The sequence below is a fragment of the Rhinolophus sinicus genome, chromosome 14, assembly GCF_057876585.1.
Source record: "Rhinolophus sinicus isolate RSI-liver-muscle chromosome 14, RSI-T2T, whole genome shotgun sequence".
Lineage (NCBI taxonomy): Eukaryota > Metazoa > Chordata > Mammalia > Chiroptera > Rhinolophidae > Rhinolophus > Rhinolophus sinicus.
This window is the reverse complement of record NC_142514.1, coordinates 33140326-33158496: the sequence shown is the minus strand read 5'-3', so window position 1 is coordinate 33158496 and position 18171 is coordinate 33140326. Positions and strand designations below refer to the sequence as shown.

Below are 18171 nucleotides of genomic sequence, written 5' to 3'. Positions count from 1 at the left end.
GAGGAGATAGATGGAAGAGAAGACAGAGGAAAGGGGAGGGAAGACAGAGGAGAAAAGAAGGGAGATGATATCTGCTCTGTGGTGCCAGGACCCCAGCAAGGCCAGACGTGGCCCATCACCCCAGACACCACGAAGTGGTGGAGAAAAGGTGGGCAAATGGGTGTGGCCAGTGGGAGAGGATGTCAGACGCGAAGCAGCAAACAGCAGTGGCGCCTTCCCCACGAGACAGCCTCGGTATCCCCCTCCATCTTTGGTCGGCTACCTTGAAGGAGGAGAGGCTTCCTCGACCCTGACACATTGGTCACTGGAAGGGATCCTGGTCCTGCTGACCCTGGGCCTGTTCCCTTTGTGCTCCTGCACTAGCCTCTCTCAGCCCAGGTCTGTTCTCTGGCTGGTTCTGAACACTGGTCCTCCTCCCATCCTTCTCCTTCCCTGCCATGCCTAACCCAGGGCCCTGGGTGCCATAGAGAGAGCTTCCAGTAGACTTGTCCCTGTGATGGGATACCTCACTCTGCCTCCCTGAAGGCTTCTCCCCAGCCAGTGCCAGCAGCCACCCTCCCAGTCTCCTGGCTTCCAAGGTCACTGGGCCAGTTCAGCCCTGCTCTGAGAAGGGGCAAGGTGGACACAGTGTTTGACTGAGGTACAGAGCAAGAAAATAAGCTGCGTGCATGCATCCTGGGCAGGAAGTATGGCAAGTCCCCTCACATCATGTGGTGCAGAAGAGTTCGGTGGCTATACTCAGAGAGCACAGGACGATGGGAACTTGGAATTCTGAATCATCAGCCATGGACATGTGCTCCAATCACACGATTCCACAGAGGGTGAGGAGCGTGACCAAGAAGTGACACTGCTGGCTTCAGGCAATGGGACAGACCTAGGCTGAGTTTGCGCTTTCATGTTTAACCCACGACACATACATAGTGACACTCCTGTACAGCCACACCTCTGTGTGCCCCTCTCATACAACACTCTACCCACACACGTGCACACAAGCACCTGGGATCAGAAGTGGCAGCAGCTGTGTTGGAGAGCTGGCAGGATGACGTGGAATTCATCTGTGGTGCCCGTGGTTCCCTCACCGCTATCCTCCCCTCCCACAAGGAACCTCCTCCTTCCGTCTGGCCCCAGAGCTCTCAGCTCTATTTCCTACCAACATATGCCTTCAAAGAGAGAGTCAACACTCCCTGTGGTGCCTTGGTCAAAAAGCCCAGAATCAGAAGGCTTAGCTCAAGCCCTCCTTGATGAGCATCTTGTCAGCTTCCTTCCCTTAATACTGAAGCGGGATAATGGCCTCCTGCAGTCCTGCCTCACAGGCCTCCTGAGATGCCTTAGAGATAAGAAAAGGAGACATGTCTTAAACTTGACCACCACCCATGGGTCAGGGTTGGTTATGACCACTGGGCTCAGCTCTCAGGTGATGGCTATAGAAACCGTATCTTCACACGTGCACAGAAATGTTGGCTCAGAGCCAGGACAGAGGGGGACCTCGATGACATGGACCACACCCTGGCTAAGGCTTCTCCATCCCAGCCTTAGGTGGGCAAGGAGGTCTACGTCTTGACAGGTCTTAACAAGAGTGAGCAGATAGCCCATGGCCAACCTCCAGGACGGTGGTCTTCTCCTCAGAGGGCAAGCATCAATAACAGAAAGGATGTGTCTGCAAATGGCACATCTCCTGGGCATCATAGAGACATCCCTAAGTCCCAGCATTAAAACTTCCCTCCCTTGGCCCACTCCCCCCCATTCCCAGTACCCTCCCTTCCACGTCTAATTTCTGGACTCAAGCTCCCTAATGATCCTAGACCATGAACACTTGAGGCATATGTACCCCAGGCATCGGGCAGCTGCTGCAGACACTACTGGGAAAGGATCTCTGGCTCATCATACAACCCTAGCCCGAGGCTGTCCCCAAAATTCTTTCTCTGTACCTCATACCTCACCTTGCTTAAAGGCCTGGTGCAAGCACCGTCTCTTCCACAAAGTCCCCCTCTAATGCCATTCTGTCACCTTCCCCAGCATAGCCTGAACCCAGAGCACTGGGTGACTGTGACACTGACTAGCAATGGCAGCAGTGCCACAGAAACCTATCTCAGGTGGGCAGAAGACGTACCAGTGAAACCATATTCCCTATTCCTTATCTTGGCAGTGGTTGCTTGGTTGTTTGCATTAGAAATTCATTGTTCTGTGTATTTTTGCTTCAGGTAAATTTACCTTAGATTATATTCCAAACACACTTATACAACATTAAACCAATAGACCAATCTCAGTCAAGGCGTAAGCCCTGAAAGCCATCCCTCTGTCATATGGAATGGGTGAGTACCTGGTCATAACCGTGAATCCCAGGGCACAGCTTCCATTGCATTCACTTCTCGCTCAGACTGGAATGAAAGTCCATGCACCATCTTAGAAAGATTGCCAATTATGGGAGAAAAATGAGGAACCTAGGAACAAGTAGGTGCTCACCACGTGTTTGTTGGATGAATGAGTCAGCTCTAGAATACATGCATAGTAAGCATTTATGGACACACATGGTTACATCGCATCATCTTTGGGGTGATTGTCTATGCGGGTACCTGCTCCCCTTCTAAACTACAAGCCTCCCAAAGGCAGGGAATCACAGCTGTTCCACAATCCAGCCTGGGGATGGGGGTGCCCAGGACAGGCCACAACCTGAGTTATCTGGGGTCTGACTCTTGGCAAAGCTACTTGCCGGAGCCGGGGCCCAGTGGCTTCAGGTGGAGGTGGATGCCATTCTTGGACTTGAGGACTAGCTGGAGATTCTTGATGGGAGGCCGTGAGGGATCCGGCACAAACTCAAAGCGGAGCAAGCAGAGGCCCGTGACCACCTTCACCTCGTTCATGGCAAACTGCTGCCCGATGCAGTTCCTGCAGAGACCAGCACACGGAGGCATGAGGCTATGGCGTGTGCGGAGCGATCAAATCCAGCGCTCTCAGTGGCCAACGAAAATCAATAATGATTTTTGCATGAAGAATTGGCTGATTGATTGAGCGAGTTGGACTTAAGAAACAGATCTTGGGAGCATGGTAGGGTCGCAGACTGAGTATATTCCCATGGGGTGTTCTGGCTTCAGCGGGTGAAGGGTTTTCTGGGAATGATTCACCCACCCCACCTGCCAGGGACATGAATATGCTAATGGCAAAATGAAGGTCCCTGGAACCTACCCTGCATTAGGATCACCACAAACCCAGCGCGGTCCCCTCACCACTGAGTTCCTCAAAAGGATGCCCGACCCACACCATCCTCCTTCCTCACCACCCCTGCCCTGAGGGCCTGCAGATGTTGGGCTTCTCCTTACCTGGGCCCGGCAGAGAAGGGCATGAAGGCAAACGGGTGGCGTCCGGTCACATTCTCAGAGGAAAAGCGTAGGGGGTCAAAGACCTGAGAGAACAGCCCTTGCTTCAATAGCTGCCAGGTCCGGAGGGAGGGTGAGCCCCACAGCCTCCCACCCATCTGAATTCTGGGTTCAGGAATGGGGTACCTCAGGCTGGGGCCACACTGAGCTGTTCCTATGCAGGGCATAGATGTGCAGAGAGATCAGGCTGCCTGTTGACAGAGCAGAGGCTGAGTTACTGGGTGCCCCTGGGACAGCCAAGCTCACCTCCTCACAGGGCCAGAATTCCCTATGTCCTCCAAGCTGGGCAGCAGCCCCTGCCTCAGTGCCGCCAGTGACAGACCATTCATGACCATGCTCAACATATAAAAGTACCTTTAATCATTATCACACATACGAGGACTGACATTAAGTTCGTGAACTTGGTGCAATGATGTTGCTGACCTTTTTTGAAATCAGAGGAATTTGTACCAAGTGACAAACAGTTAACAAAGTCTACTATTTGGGAGTGCTGAAAAGGCTGCGTGTAAAAGTTAGACGACCTGAAGTTTTCGCCAACAATTCATGGCTCTTGCATCACGACAATGCATCAGCTCACACAGCACTATCTGTGAGGGAGTTTTTAGCCAGTAAACAAATAACTGTATTGGAACACCCTCCCTACTCACCTGATCTGGCCCCCAATGACTTCTTTCTTTACCCAAAGATAAAGGAAATATTGAAAGGGGAACATTTTGATGACATTTAGGATATCAAGGGTAATATGATGACAGCTCTGATGGTCATTCCAGAAAAAGAGTTCCAAAATTGCTTTGAAGGGGGGACTAGGTGCCGGCAGTGGTGCATCGCTTCCCAAGGGGAGTACTATGAAGATGACCGTAGTGATATTCAGCAATGAGGTGTGTCGCACTTTTTCTAAGATGGGTTCAGGAAATTAATTGTCCGACCTCCTATTTCCTGTAGCCCCATCACTGGGCACAGCACCATACACAGAATTGTAAAACAGAGAAAACAGAGGGCAGAACTCTGGCCACTACAGGCCAGGACAGGTAAGGATTATTACTAACTTTCTGCTTTCAGTTGACTGCTTCGCACGGCAAGTTACAGTACTTCCCTGAAAATAAGACCTAGCCGGACCATAAGCTCTAATGCGTCTTTATGAACAAAAATTAAAACCAGGGCTTATTTTAGTATAAGGCTGGGTCTATAATATAATATAATATAATATAATATAATATAATATAATACAATACAATACAATAAAATACAATATAATACTGAGTTTTACATTAATTTTTGCTCCAAAAGGCGCATTAGAGTTGATTGTCCAGCTAGGGCTTATTTTCGGGGAAACAGGGTATTTATAACATGCTATCAATAGTAACAGCTACCATTCAGAGGTTTTTTTCTTTGTGCCAGATACAGACTTAAACACTCTTTACAAAGCCCCCACGCACAGTTGCACAGGGTGTACACAGCACAGCATCACAGTCTCTGGGAATGATGCCTTCCGAAGTTGCTCAGGGCATAACCTGCAGAGCGGTACATGACAGCCCGGACGAACATTGTCTCTTGAATCCTGGTCACCACCTTGTAAGGCAGTTACTCTTCTCATCCCCATTTTACACAAGAGCAAACAGAGGCTTAGGGACAGAGGGATTTACTCATTTGTTGTACAGCCAGCATGAACCCAGGCCAAGACAAAGCATGAGCTCTTCGCCATTGGTGCAAAGTTTGGCCAAAGGAACAGAGAGGTCAGAGAAGCATCCTCAAGCACTCCAGTTCCACCCCCAAATCCACCCCATCCCACCTGCAGGTAGAGAGCGGCCATCCACAAAGTTCACAGGCTTGCTGAGCTGGCGGTACACCTGGGGCACAGGTGGGTAGAGGCGGAAGCTCTCCTTGATACACATGGTCAAGTAGGTCATCTTGTTGAGATCATCCCTGCCAACAACCAACCAGTTATTCTGGGGGTGGGAAACAATGGAGTCCTGTGGAAAGGCAGGCCCCAGCCCCACCTTGCCCCCTTCACCACCCTCACACACCCGACAGTCAGAGGGACACAAGTGCTCCAAGTGTTCACACCAGACTGCACATGGGGTGGTCACTCAGACACTGGGGTTCTGACTCCACGTTTCTCCATCCCTCCCTCATCTTCACTGCCAGGAAGGGAAGGCACAGGACCGTAGAGGTATATGTGCACCCAGCCATCAAAGACAAGGCCACTCCTGTGTCTCTCAGAGCCACATAGAAGCCCCACAAGGGACGGTTCTTTAGGTTCTGCTTAGTTTCCCCTATGGAGCTGGAATCGAAGGATCAGGGGCTGATAGTCATTGGTTGAATTAGGTAACAAATATGTGAACAACGGCAATCTCAGGTGCAAAATACATGTTTTTGTTTTCCCTTTTGCCAATAGGACCAAATGTGAGGTGCATCTATAACTACTGTGCAACACCTTATTACAGAGCCCTAAGCCCTAGTGTACCCCACTCTCTGCATCCTCATTTCTCATATCTGTTTTATTATTTTAGTGAATATGTACCTTTTAAGTGGCTTCAAATTCTAGACAGAACGAAATGAAAATTAAATAAATATTTCAACTCCCTGCCTCCAGGCTGTGTTCACACTGTTACGCAACCTAAAATGCCTGACTCTGTCTCCATTTGCCTATGTGAGTTTTCTGCTCCTTGTAAAGCCGGCTGAGCCCCACCCCTTTTGATTCTTCTGCCCAAAACTTGTGGCCACTCAACCTTACCCCAGTCTGCAGTTTTCTTCAGCTTTTTAGTCTTTGTCTTTGTCTCTCTGAAAACTCCCAAGGCCCCCAACTTGGATTCTCCTCCTCCTGTCCCCACGCATCCGAACCCCCCACCAACTGGCAAGCACCTGGCAAATGGCTGGACACCTTGGTAGATGTCGAACATCCACCTATAAATAATAAGTAATGGAGATTTTGTGCTTGAAATCTGAGATGCTGTAATTATGTGTCAGTCTCCCTGAAATGAATCTAAAGTGTCTCATCAACTGAGCATTTTTGCACCCTTGCTGTGTGCCGGGCCCTGTGCTATAGGTGAGGTGGGTGACAAAAGGGAGGAGGCAGAGAGAGAGGGAAGTGAGGACAGAGGTGGGAGAGGAGGCTGTGCACGGTTCCCAGACAGCCTGCGGCGAAGAGAGATCAGCATCAACCTGTGTCTTGTTAATGAGTTCAACTTGAAGCAAGAAAGAAATCATTGAAAGTTTTTAGGGATGTGGTTTGAGAAACAGCCTTTTCTCCTTCACTAGAGGAGGCTGGATACTGCATGTGGCCACATAAAGGCAGGTGGGAAGGAGTCAGCTCCCTGGATGTCCCAACTATGTTCATCCCCAATTTCCACCTCTTTCTCTCCCAGCACCCCCAGGCCTATCATGGAACCCAGAATAGTAGTCAGGTTCTGCCGTCAGAGTCAGCACACAAAAAATCGGCCTCCTGTTGACAAACTTCTCTGTTACTCACATCTGAAAGACGCTGTTGTGGGAGAATGGCTCAAGGGTTCGCCCACCCACTGGAGCTAACAGGACAGCTGCTGCCACCCTCACCTGGTTTCCAGGATGGGCCTGTGTCATCTGTGATGACACCACACAGTATGGGCACAGCCCTTCCCTGGAGCTGAGCAGGACAGACGGGGCTCACCCGCAGCCTCACTCACCACTGGAAGGAGTCCCGGTCCCCGAGGATTTCACGGACCTCCTCCCGACAGCGATCCTGGTGCTCTGGGTACAGAGCCATGCAGTACAGAAACCAGGAGATGGCACTCGTGGTAGTGTCATGGCCTTCGAACATGAACGTATCCACCTCAGCCCGGAGCTCTGCATCTGACAGTTTGATCTCATTTTCATCCTGGTTAGGGAAGGCGTAATGGAGCAAGCCAAGTCACTTGAGGTAGAGACCAAAAAGGACTCTTCACAGGGGCTATCCGACAAAAGTCCAAGAGAGGGAGTAAAGGCTCTCTTTCACACTGGAGGTTAGGACCTTCTCCCAGTTCCTATCTGTTCTCCCAAGCCCAGCTTGGAGGCCTCCTACTCCAGGAAGTCTTCCCTGATCCCTCTGGCCAAGAGACCTACGACCTTACCCAGCCTGAACAAAATGTTCTGCTCACTTGACACACAGAATGCCACCTGGCACAAGAAGAGATCTTTGTCAACATACATCTGACGTCTTCTCCACCAGATTGTAAGTCTCTGGAGGGCACTGCCAGATCTTTCTCATCATCCGTGTCCCTAACTCAGCAACTAACTCAGGGTATGGCTCAGTGAGTTTATGGAGTGGATGAGTAAAGGAATGAATGAATGAATGAATGAATGAATGAATGAAGACTAAGATTCTAAGATTCTAGGCTGCTGAGATTCTTCAGTGTCCTAGAAGTCATTGTTGGTCTTCAGGCCTCCTGTATTTGACCCAGTCTCCATGCTAATACAAGTCTCCGTTGTGCAACAGCCAGCCACACCCTGCCCCTTCCCACCTCTGAGCTTTTGCTGCTAAGTGCCATGGGACAAAGAACAGCTCAAATTTGCTGGGGACAGAGGGAGAAAATCCTTACGAGCCCTTGCTGCTGTCCAGTGAGCCCTTTCCCGGGAGGATGGCATAGAGACCCCTGTGGGACCGGTTCTCAGGTGGAGGTGGGCAGCCGTTCACTGACCCGAGCCCCCAGGAGAATGTCCAGGAAGTCCAGGTGCCTTCGGTTCTGGATTTTCTCCTGCTCTTTCTCATCCTGCAGAGCTGCTTTCCGTTCCTTGATGACCTGGTCTGGGACAAGAGCACAGGGTGTTACTGCCTGGGGACTCATCCTCTGCCCACAGGGGAACTGAAGTCCTGCAATGGGAAGGATCCCAGAAGGGCTGGGAGGAGGTAGACTAGAACCTAGGCTTCCTGTGGGTGGGCCCTGTGGCATAGGCCCACCTGTGTGGTCATGAGCCACCTGGCAGTCTCGCAGGAAACGGCGGCCATGCGGGGTGAGCCAGTAGATGAAGTCGTTATGGTACAGGAACTGCTCGAGGCGCTGCTGCATCATCAGAGTGAGACTGTAAACTGCCTGATAGTAGCTACTTTCCCTGCAAGGCAGAGGGAGGGGGAAGGGGGATCAGACACTGGCCCACAGCAGAGCTCCACGCTGCTCCATCCCAGGTTCCAGCCCAACTGCAATGCTTTCTCCCTCCCTCTCCCTGCCATTGAGCCTCGCCAATAAGCCAGTATCTGTCTCCCTGCCATGGACAAAACCTGCTCCCCCTAAGTGGGTATTCCCTAGGGCCAGACCCAGTCTTCTCTGAGCATGGCCCAGGAGTCCTGCCAACTGTCCCCTCTGAGCTTGTGTGGGTTGATCCTATGGTCACCCCAAGTGCCCTCTGACCTGTGGCCCAGGCCACCGTCTTGTTTGCCAAACGTGCACTTCATGAGTGAGTCCAGCGCCATGTGGCCCACATCGCAGACGATGTCAAAGCTCTTATCCTCACGAGCCTTTTCCTCCCACTTGTCCTGGAGCCCAGAGAGGGAAGGTAATGTGGGGCACCAGCCGGGCTGGATGTCCCACCATTGCACCCAGGACCCACAGCCTGTTCTGCCTGCCAGGCACCCAGTCCCTGGCCTGTCTTCCACCCTGCTGGACCGAGGCTTGGGGCGGGGAGGGCCTTCAGGCTCAGAGGGCAGGACCAGGACGCAGGCCTTGCACAGCACACAAGATGCTTCCTTCCATTCAGGGCAGACTATATATAAGGGAAGCGGAGGGCAGAGAGGTGGTGAGCTCCCCGGCACGGTCTGTGTGAAGTCAGGCCTGCAGTAATGCTGGGGAAGAGTTTTCTGCAGATGGAAAGTCTACCCTGAGCAACCCCAGGGGATTATCAGCCCTCAGATGCCGAGCCTTGTCCCTGATGATGTCCCATGATCCCTCGCGTGCCTCTTAGGGATGAGGTGCTCATGGCATAGAGAACGAGGAGGCCCTTCTTAGATGTGAAAAGCCTTCCTGATATTCTCAAATATAGGCATCCCTCAGATCTGCTACAGTAGGAGCCTCCTTGGTGCCCCACAGAGGCCCTTTGGTCTGTGAGGGAGGGCTGGGTCTCCTGCTGGTGACAAGGGCTATGGCTGCTAGGCACTCGGAGCTTCAGCACCCAGTCAGCACCCAGCACACAGCAGGTGACAGGAAACACAAGGCTCAGCATCGCCACCTCAGGGCCTCAGTGACTCTCCTCACTGCCCTCCCACTGGGAAACTGGGGTGGGTGGGGGTCGACAGCAGCCACAGCCTCCAGGAGCGGGACACACGGAGCTCACCAGCATTGCACGTGTGGAGCTGGCAAACAGGGCCACATAGGGCTTCAGCACATCATAATGGAAGGCAGGTGTGAGCAGCTTGCGGTGCTGGAACCACTTGGGTCCGTGAAGGACCAACAGGCCATTCCCTGGGGAGGGAGGAAAGCGGGAGTATTGGTCAGTCCAGACACACCTGCCCCACCCCTGGCAGCCTGGGCCTAGGCGAGCCCCACCCTATCCCACCCCAGCCCAGTTCCCCCAGCAGAGCCTCATATCCCAACTGAGCTCTGCCTTACAGCCACCGAGGCTCCCAGCCTCTGGTGACACCAGCCTTGGGCACACCTCCCTATCTTCCCTCAAGCCCTTACCCTGACCAGGACCGCCTATAATATCTCCTGGGATAAACTCCAGTGCCACCTCCTCCAGGAGGCTGTTCCTCACACTCACACATTTTCCAGAGCCCTTGCCCTGCTTCTCAGGGAAGAAGACACACTCAACAGGAGAAGGCACCTGGGTCCTACTTCCCTGAACAATCAGGTGTTCTCCTGCCTCCTCCCCATTCTCCTCACTCAACACATGAGCTTAGGAGGGTCACATGGGACCAGGTGGTCTGGTGGATGGATAACTGACTGAGCAAGAACAAACCAGGGAAGGATCCTGGTCACGCAGCACTAAGGGCAGGGAAGGTGCCCACTCACCAATCCACGGGAGGAAGAAGTCATACACATCCGAGGCCTTGGGGTCTGCAGCAGACAGAGAAGATGGGGTCTAGTGAGGGTTGGGGAACTCCCAGAGGAGGTTTACTGACAAATAGGATGTGGACATCAGCTTCCCAGACTTCAGCTGTGGGCCCAGGACTCTGCCCCACATGGTGTCCTCAGCCCTCTGCTCTCAGGAAGCCCCGCCCTCTCCTGAGAACTCTCACCCCCTCGGCTGTACACAGCTTTGACATAGTCTGGCTCGTAGATGTTCAGGAAGCCCTGAAATGGTCCGATCCACAGTTGGTGGGCATAAGGAAACTGGTGGGCCCAGGATACCATCTTGTCCAGGCTCCCTGTCTTCTGCATCTGTAATAGTGATAGAAGGGCCGGCCACTCAGAGATCCAATGTCATCACTCAGGCCCTAAGTTCCTGATCAGGGAAGAGAGGAGGCTGCCCAGACAGGCCCTGGGAATGTCCCTTCCTCCTTTTGCACCCTCCCTTCCAGCTAGTCACCCAGTGCAATCCCTGTCTCGGCTCAGTGCCCTTTCCAGCCCCAGTGCCGCTGTTTTAAGTCAAAGCCACCCTGTTATTGTACCTGTCTTTCCTAACACCCCAAACTGATCACCCTGATTCCATCTGCTGCCTGCCCAACCCTCTATCTACCCTACAGCCAAAGAGATTTCTTATCAGCATTGAAGGTTTTTATTAGAAGGATGTTACCAGCTTGTTGTGCAACAAAGAAATCACCTCGGTTTCCACCTCTGGTAAGTCATTTAACAAGTTTTTATTGAGGACCTACTATAAACAGGGCACAGTCTAGATGTCTCAAAGGAATGAGAAAGACATGGTCCTGCCCTGTCATTCTGTGGGTAGACTCATAAGAAAGAAGGAAGTAATTATGTAAAATGATTGTGGACAGTAGTAAGTGCTAAGAAGGAAATAAACAGTGCTAGGAGAGACACTGACAGGGACGACCTGCTGCGATACAGTGATCTGCGGTCGCCTCTTGTTGGAGATGGCATTTCAGGTAAAACCGGAAGGGTGATAAGGAGCTAACCACGTGAAGAGTATGCGAGTAACACCCAGGTAGAGGGAACAGCAAGCCCAGAGGCTCTGGGGTGGGAAAAGTGTGGCGCTTTCCAGGAGCTGCCTCTTGGTGGGACAGTGGCCTGAGATGTGTTTGCAGAGATCATCCAGATGAGTTTGTGTGCCCTTTGGGGGTTTTTCTAGCCGCATCTACTTACCCAGAGTTATTGTATGTAACAATAGAGTATATAATAAATACTTTCCAAAACCTGCCTTCTTTCATTTAAAATATCTTGTCCTTCTTTTCAAACTAGTTCATTTAGCTGTCCCTCACTGTTTTTAACAATTGCCTAGTATTCCATTATAGGGATGTAGCATTATGTACTTACTCATTTTTCCCTATTTAGAGGGACTCTTTCAGAGGCACACTTAAAACCCTGCAGTGACCTGCCTGTGGGATTCTCAGAACAGAGTCAGAGGTCTATAATTTGTGAGGAGGTATATCTAATTTTTATTGAGTACTGCTGTTAGCCAGGCTTTCTTCTAAGCATCTTGCATTTTGACTTCTTTCAATCCTCACAACAACTCTCTGAATCCCTGTTTTAGCGAAAAAGAACCTACTTTGAATATGGAGTTCCCACATTTTTTAGATGTAAGACCACGGCAATTATTTAGGCTCTCTGAAACTTACTTTCCTCACTTATAAAATGGGGGTAGTACTTAGCTTTTAGGATTGCTTCGACCTTAGTACATCATTTAGATTGCGTGTGGTATTAGTTGAGGTCATATGACATTCAAGGCCCTCCACTGATCCAAGGCATAAAATGACCCACAGCTGGATTTTGCACATAGTGAATCCTCAGCTGGTGGTTCCCTCACCTTCAAGCCTACCTTTCCTCAACATCTTCCTCCAGGCCTCCTCCCTTCATCTTCTGACATATCCTAGTCCCAAATGCCCCCAAAATGCAGTGGAGAATGTGCTCTGAACATGCCCTAAGATACTTCCATCTGTGGGTAAAGGCCTGACCAAACCTTAACCCCAGTCACATGGGAAGATGACCTTGGCTTACACTCTTCAACTCTGTTTCCCTGGAAACTTCATAACTGCAGGATGTCAACTGTGTTGCTAGACAACACGGCTATGGCCAAAATGAACCCTGGTTGGTAAATAACATCTAGACTGGGAAGAACCATAAATGAACTATAAACACCCGATGGAGACACCATGCTTTGGGTTTCCCTGAGTGTGAGTGCATGGCCCTTGCAGGAACCCTGCAACTGTCACTGGACATTGGGGAATCCATGGGGCTTGGGGATTCTAAGACAAGGAGGACCCACACATTGGAGCTTATCTCCTTGCCCCTGGCCAGCCCCTCGCTGACAGCTGTGTGCATATTGTGAGGAATGTGTGACGTGGCCTTCCTGGCAAGCTCCCATATCGTCAGAGTAGACGGATGCTAACTGTGCCTATGGCAGCCTTGTGAGTCTGAACGTGAAAACTAAGACGTCCTCCTAGGTGAGCATCATCCCTGTGCCTTTGCTTATACCATCCCTGGTCCTCGTACACCCTGTATGCGAGCACTGCCCATTCCTTGACATCCAGCTTGAATGTGCCCTGCTCCAGAACCTTTCTATCCTCCAGGGACTGAAATCTGCCTCTCTGGGCCTCTCCAGCACTCTTTGTACCTTACCCATGTTCTGCTTATGTTATGATGGCTTGCGTCCACGACAAAAATGTTAATACTAACATTGGCATGGATTGAGCATTCAATGTGTTCAGACACTGCAGTCATCCTGCTATATAAGTTCTTTCATTTAATCCTCAGAAAATTCTACAATATAAACACTATCATAATTCCCACTTCATAGATGAAAAAAGGAAGCTCAGTTACATGGTTAATTAGCGACAGAACTGGGATTCACACCCAGGAGTCCTGACTCCACTCATAAGCTGTGAGTTTCCTGAGTGCACAGATCACATCTGTGGCATCTCCAAGTCACCGTGGAGCTCAGCATAGTGCCCTGGAAATAGTACGTACTGGATAAACTGTGTGTTGAATGAGTGGAATGGATAAAGGAAATGAAAAAGAAGGAAGACAAAAAAGCAGGGCAGAGAACACACAAAGCAGTTGGCTAATGTGAACATTGACCAGAGATAGTCAATTTCATTAGGAACCAGCCCAGGTTGTTGCTCAATTTGGGGAGCCCGAGAAGGGCCACCACCAGCACTCTCTGTGTGCCAAACAGCATTGCAGATTTCCATTTGTTTTTCCCAGCCAGCCCAAATCCGCCCACTCTGGCTAATGTCCAGATTTGCTGCTCATTTTCCCATTCTATATCTTGACATGGGAAATGGAAGGGAACAGATATGTACTGAGTATCTCCTATATGTCAGGTATTATGTGAGTGAATTCATAGGTTGCCTCACAGAGAATGGATAATTACTCCCGTTTTACACATGAGAAAACTGAGGCTCAGAAAGTGAACTGATTTCCCATTGCTTGCAATGTATTACTACTCTAACTCAGGTGAGAGCCCCCACGTTCTCTTTTGCACATCGCAGTCTGTCAGGGCTGCTGTGTTCAGTTGCACAAATTGTGCAGTGCACAGGCCTAAGCTGTGACATTTGTGTTGAGGTCTGTGCAAGCGCTGGCCCTTCTTTTTCTTCCTGTAAAGTTCCCTTTCATAGTCCTCACCCACTCATCTAATCCACGTTTTATTTTCCAGGACACAGCCTTGAAGACGGACAGTGACCACATGCTAATGTGGCCCCCGGGGATCCTTGTCTGACCTAAGCCACTCCCCCCAAGGGCCCTGGCTACTGGGCCTGGTTACTTTGGTGTCCTGCCAGCCATCTTTTGCCTTCTCTGGGGCTCCTCTCCTTGCACCCTCTGCACAGTCCAGTTTAATTTCCCCATGGATCTCTTCCCTTGCTGCCTCGGAACTCACCATCCTGAGTTCCACCCATGAAGGCTGTAAGAGTTTTCATTGCCCTGGTGCACACAAAAAGTTTATCACTACACTAACCGACAAACATCGTCTCCATCTGCTGGTACGAAAGAACTTCTTGTGTCCCTGGAGCCCTATATTGCCTCCTATCTTGGATGGTGTTGCTGGAAATGTCCCCTTCCTCCTGTGTCTCTCTTTTATTCCCATTTGCTGTCCAGGGTTTTCTTTGCCAACTTTATGATCACCATGGCTGCTCCCCTTCTATTCATCTCTCCCAGGTCCACGGATCCCAACTGGACAGGAGGCAGGGAGAGGCTTAAGTCACAGAGATGCTAGACTCACAGGATAACAGGGGTGGAAGAGACCCTTGGCTGATCTAGTTCATCTGAGCTCCACTCCCCTCCTCATCGGCCATGTGTGTGCCCCTCTGCAGCTACCCCACTTGGGACAGGAGACCCGGACCTCACCCGCAGCCTGAACCAGCTTCTGCTTGCCTGTGCCCAGTTTTCTCCTTCATGCCCTTGATTGCCCCAGGCACCTGGTAGAAGTGAGGCCAGCTCTGGACACCAGGTCCCACCCCTGGACCTGCACCCCCATCAAAAGTGCTGGGTTTCCTTTCTCTGGGGGTTACAAGCCTGCCTGGCCAGCTCCTCTAAGTAGCACATCGAGATGCCTCAGACCCTTCCTCAGATGCTCCAAACTGGGACACCTACAGAGATCTGAGGTGCAGGCCAGACTGTTTTTCCCCAGAAAGATAGAAGAAGGAGAGAGAAAGGCATGGAGATAATTCACTGACCCCAGCTCCCCAGCCATAACTCCCCCTCCTCATGTTTGCACTCTTTGTTTACCTCATCAAGAATGACCAATAGGAGGGAAGGGGAGGAGCAAGCATACGTTACTACTCTCCTCTGCTTTCCCACAGTCTAAGTTCTGCTCTGAGGATCAGATCTGAAAGGGACTTCAACAACTCCTGGTCAAACCATACCCCCTTTTATAAGTGAGAGCAGTGCACCCCCAGGACCAAAGAACTGTCCCACATGAGTCTGGCACACTGGGAATCCTGAATAAAGTTCTATCTGCTTCCCCTCCTTTTGAGACAGCTTATTTAGCATGTTGTTAGGTAAAGAGGAAAGTCCCTGGTAAAATAAACAGTCACATCTTGGAACTCCAGCTTCTGAAATGACTCATTCACTGCAAGGACAAAATGTAATTGGCTCTGGGAATAAATGGGTTATATCATACACTCCTTTAGGCTGGATACACAGAGCAAATCTGATAGACAGAATCCATTAGAAGGCACCATCTCCCTTCCCCAGCCATACAAGGAAAAGTATAAGTTGAGAGACTTTTGCCTTAGCCAGTGGGCATCCCAGTTTCGGTACCACTTGCAAGAGAGCTGTACTTTCGCTTTCATAAAAATGTTTGCTCCTTGATTTCTCCTTCTGAGTCTGCGGTCTCATTCGTCGGGTACGTGAGACCAAGATTTCCTGGCACCAGAGACCAGAATCTTATATCATTTTGGGGACCGGAGTCCTGTTTCATTGTTAGCAAGCCTGCCCAAGCCATCAGTCATTGACCTGAAGTTCATTTCGTGGGTATTCAAGAAACAAGCTGTCTGCTTTGCGAGTCTGCTGCAGCCACAGCTCTCCCAGGGGGGCTGCTTGAGAACAAAAACAAATCTCACAAAACGGGGTAGGAGTTCAGAAAAACAAGCAGTTAGGAAGGGGCGGGGGCAGGACTTCCCTCTCCCCCAGCATGTTGGGTTCTGATGATGCAGGCTCTGCTAATTAATCTCAGATTCCCAGCACCCACAGTCGCCTGGCCCAGCTCCTTCACCACGTGCAAATCCTAGCCCCAAGAATTCAAACATCTCTAGCAGTATGAAACTTAGTACTTTTCAAAGCAACCCTAATATCTTTGGACTGTCCTAATTCTTACAAAGACTTCTTAGTCACCAAACTGAAAGCCACCTGCCTGTGTCCTTCCCACGAGTCTCTGCTCTGCTCTCTGGGCCCGTACAGGCTCCCATTCTCAGGGAGATTCTGCAGGGCCTGGGAACTGGGGGCCACATCCTACTGGGTCTGACCTTCTCCAGGATGGACACTCTCAGATGCCCTTGGGTGATCTACTTTCAGTCATTTCCTCCTGTGGGCACTGCTCCACACACACAAGATTGGTCAGCACCCGGCATGTGTGTGAACTCCAGCCAGTGTCAAGGACAGCAAAGGTATGTATTCAAAGTTAAAGGGTTAGGAGCGCCTGCCAAAAAAAAAAAAAAGCAACTGAAACTGAGAAGAGGTGGCACCTCTGAAATAACGATAAAAATCAGTGAAAAAAAAATGGCTTCAATTTATACAAATTCTTTGAGGATTCTACTGTGGGATTGAACAGAAAGCCATGAGGAGCCTGGAGGGAGGGTATCTAATGGATAATGCTGCAAGAAGCAGAGAATTACCTCCCCACACACACCTACTCTAGTGAAAAGCAGGTGAGTTCATCCTCCATCCATCCTTCCAGAGACAAGTATACTGCTACACATGTACATGTGAACACATGTGAACACACAACACAGACAGAAGGAACCTCTGGATCAATAAAGGCAGCAGACGGACTTTGGGTGAGATTGACATGAGTCACCACAACTCCCCTAGACACCACATATTGGCTAGGATGTAATGGTGGCCTTGACAAAAGTCACACAATTTTTGATTCCAGGTCTTTCTGTTCCCAAGTGTCTTCTCTGCCCCATGCACCTCTCTATCTTCAGCTTCAAAGATGAACTCCAGCCCCAGGAATGACCAAACAAATGCCTAAGAAGAGAGGAGGGCAAGGGCCCAAGAAGTGCCCCACTCCAGGGGTTGCAGACATTGGTCCTCACCCAGGTCAGTGGCTTTGCTGCCCCAAGTTAGGCCTCCCAGAGATTCATTCACACATTTCACAAATGGGCATGGAGCACCCACTCTCAATGCCAGGTATGGTGCTAGTTCCTGGGGACACAGTGTGAATAAGACAAAGCCATACCCAAGTTTACATTGCAAGTGGGGAGAAAGGAAATAAGAATCAAATACATCAGTAATATAATTCCAGGTAGTGATAACTCTAAGGTGAAAACAAAGCAGGATAAGAGTCAGGACTGCTACTGTAGACAAGGTTCGGTGGCTCAGTGCAGCCTTCTCTGAGGTGACATGTGAGCAGAGATCAGCAGAAACATTTCTAGAAAGCCCCAAAGCGTTGGCCACAGTCTGCTCCTCAAAAACTTCTTTTTCTTCAACTGTCCCCTCCACCCTTCTCTTCCTTGCTCTCAGCAAATTAGCTTTGCTCCTCTTCACAGGGAAAATAGAAGTCGTCACACAAGAAATCTCTACAAGTCAGCCACCAGACCTGAGAATTCACCTGCCCTGTACCCAGCCTCCCCACCTTCCCTTCTGTTCCAAAGGAGGAAGCCTCCAAGGCTTGTCCAAGGCTAATCCCTTTGGATTCCTCCCCTCCCCTCAGGAGCCTCACCCATCAAACAGGCTTCTCCCAAATCACAGACCCCAAGCTCTACGGGTTCCTTCCCCATCTGCATTTGTTGACCACACAATGCTAGTTTCTAGGAAAGAGGAATCTTATCTGGCTCCCAAAGACTGAGTTGATCTGGAAGAGGGAAAAGGAATCAAATGCCTCAGGGTGTTTTGCTGCAACAATCTCTTGACTTGGGTTAACACCCGCTGACCAGTTTGCAAAGTACCTGTACTTGAACTCTTTTGATCCTCCTCTAACCCAGCAAAGTGAGGATAGATGCCTGTGTCCATGTTATTGACAATGAAAGAAAGGGGAGCACAGAGAGGAAGCACAATGAAGGCCCAAGATCAATGACTGC

General features: G+C 50.4%; 1 protein-coding gene across 2 annotated transcripts in view; it reads right to left on the bottom strand.

Annotated features, from left to right (window-relative positions):
• CYP4B1 (cytochrome P450 family 4 subfamily B member 1) overlaps positions 1-18171 on the bottom strand; it is a 49598-nt gene that overhangs the window by 27966 nt on the left and 3461 nt on the right. The window contains exons 2-12 of one of the 2 annotated variants that reach the window (XM_074334684.2): positions 10558-10699; positions 10331-10375; positions 9654-9781; positions 8735-8859; positions 8287-8438; positions 8027-8133; positions 7037-7227; positions 5164-5297; positions 3501-3565; positions 3318-3400; positions 2499-2886 (exon numbers count right to left, since the gene is read on the bottom strand). In XM_074334684.2, the coding sequence (XP_074190785.2) occupies positions 2703-2886; positions 3318-3400; positions 3501-3565; positions 5164-5297; positions 7037-7227; positions 8027-8133; positions 8287-8438; positions 8735-8859; positions 9654-9781; positions 10331-10375; positions 10558-10699 (1356 nt within the window). In that variant the 3' untranslated portion in view covers positions 2499-2702. Of the gene's footprint in view, positions 1-2498; positions 2887-3317; positions 3401-3500; positions 3566-5163; positions 5298-7036; positions 7228-8026; positions 8134-8286; positions 8439-8734; positions 8860-9653; positions 9782-10330; positions 10376-10557; positions 10700-18171 lie in introns of those variants that run through there. The other variant, XM_088791123.1, reaches the window with a different exon arrangement.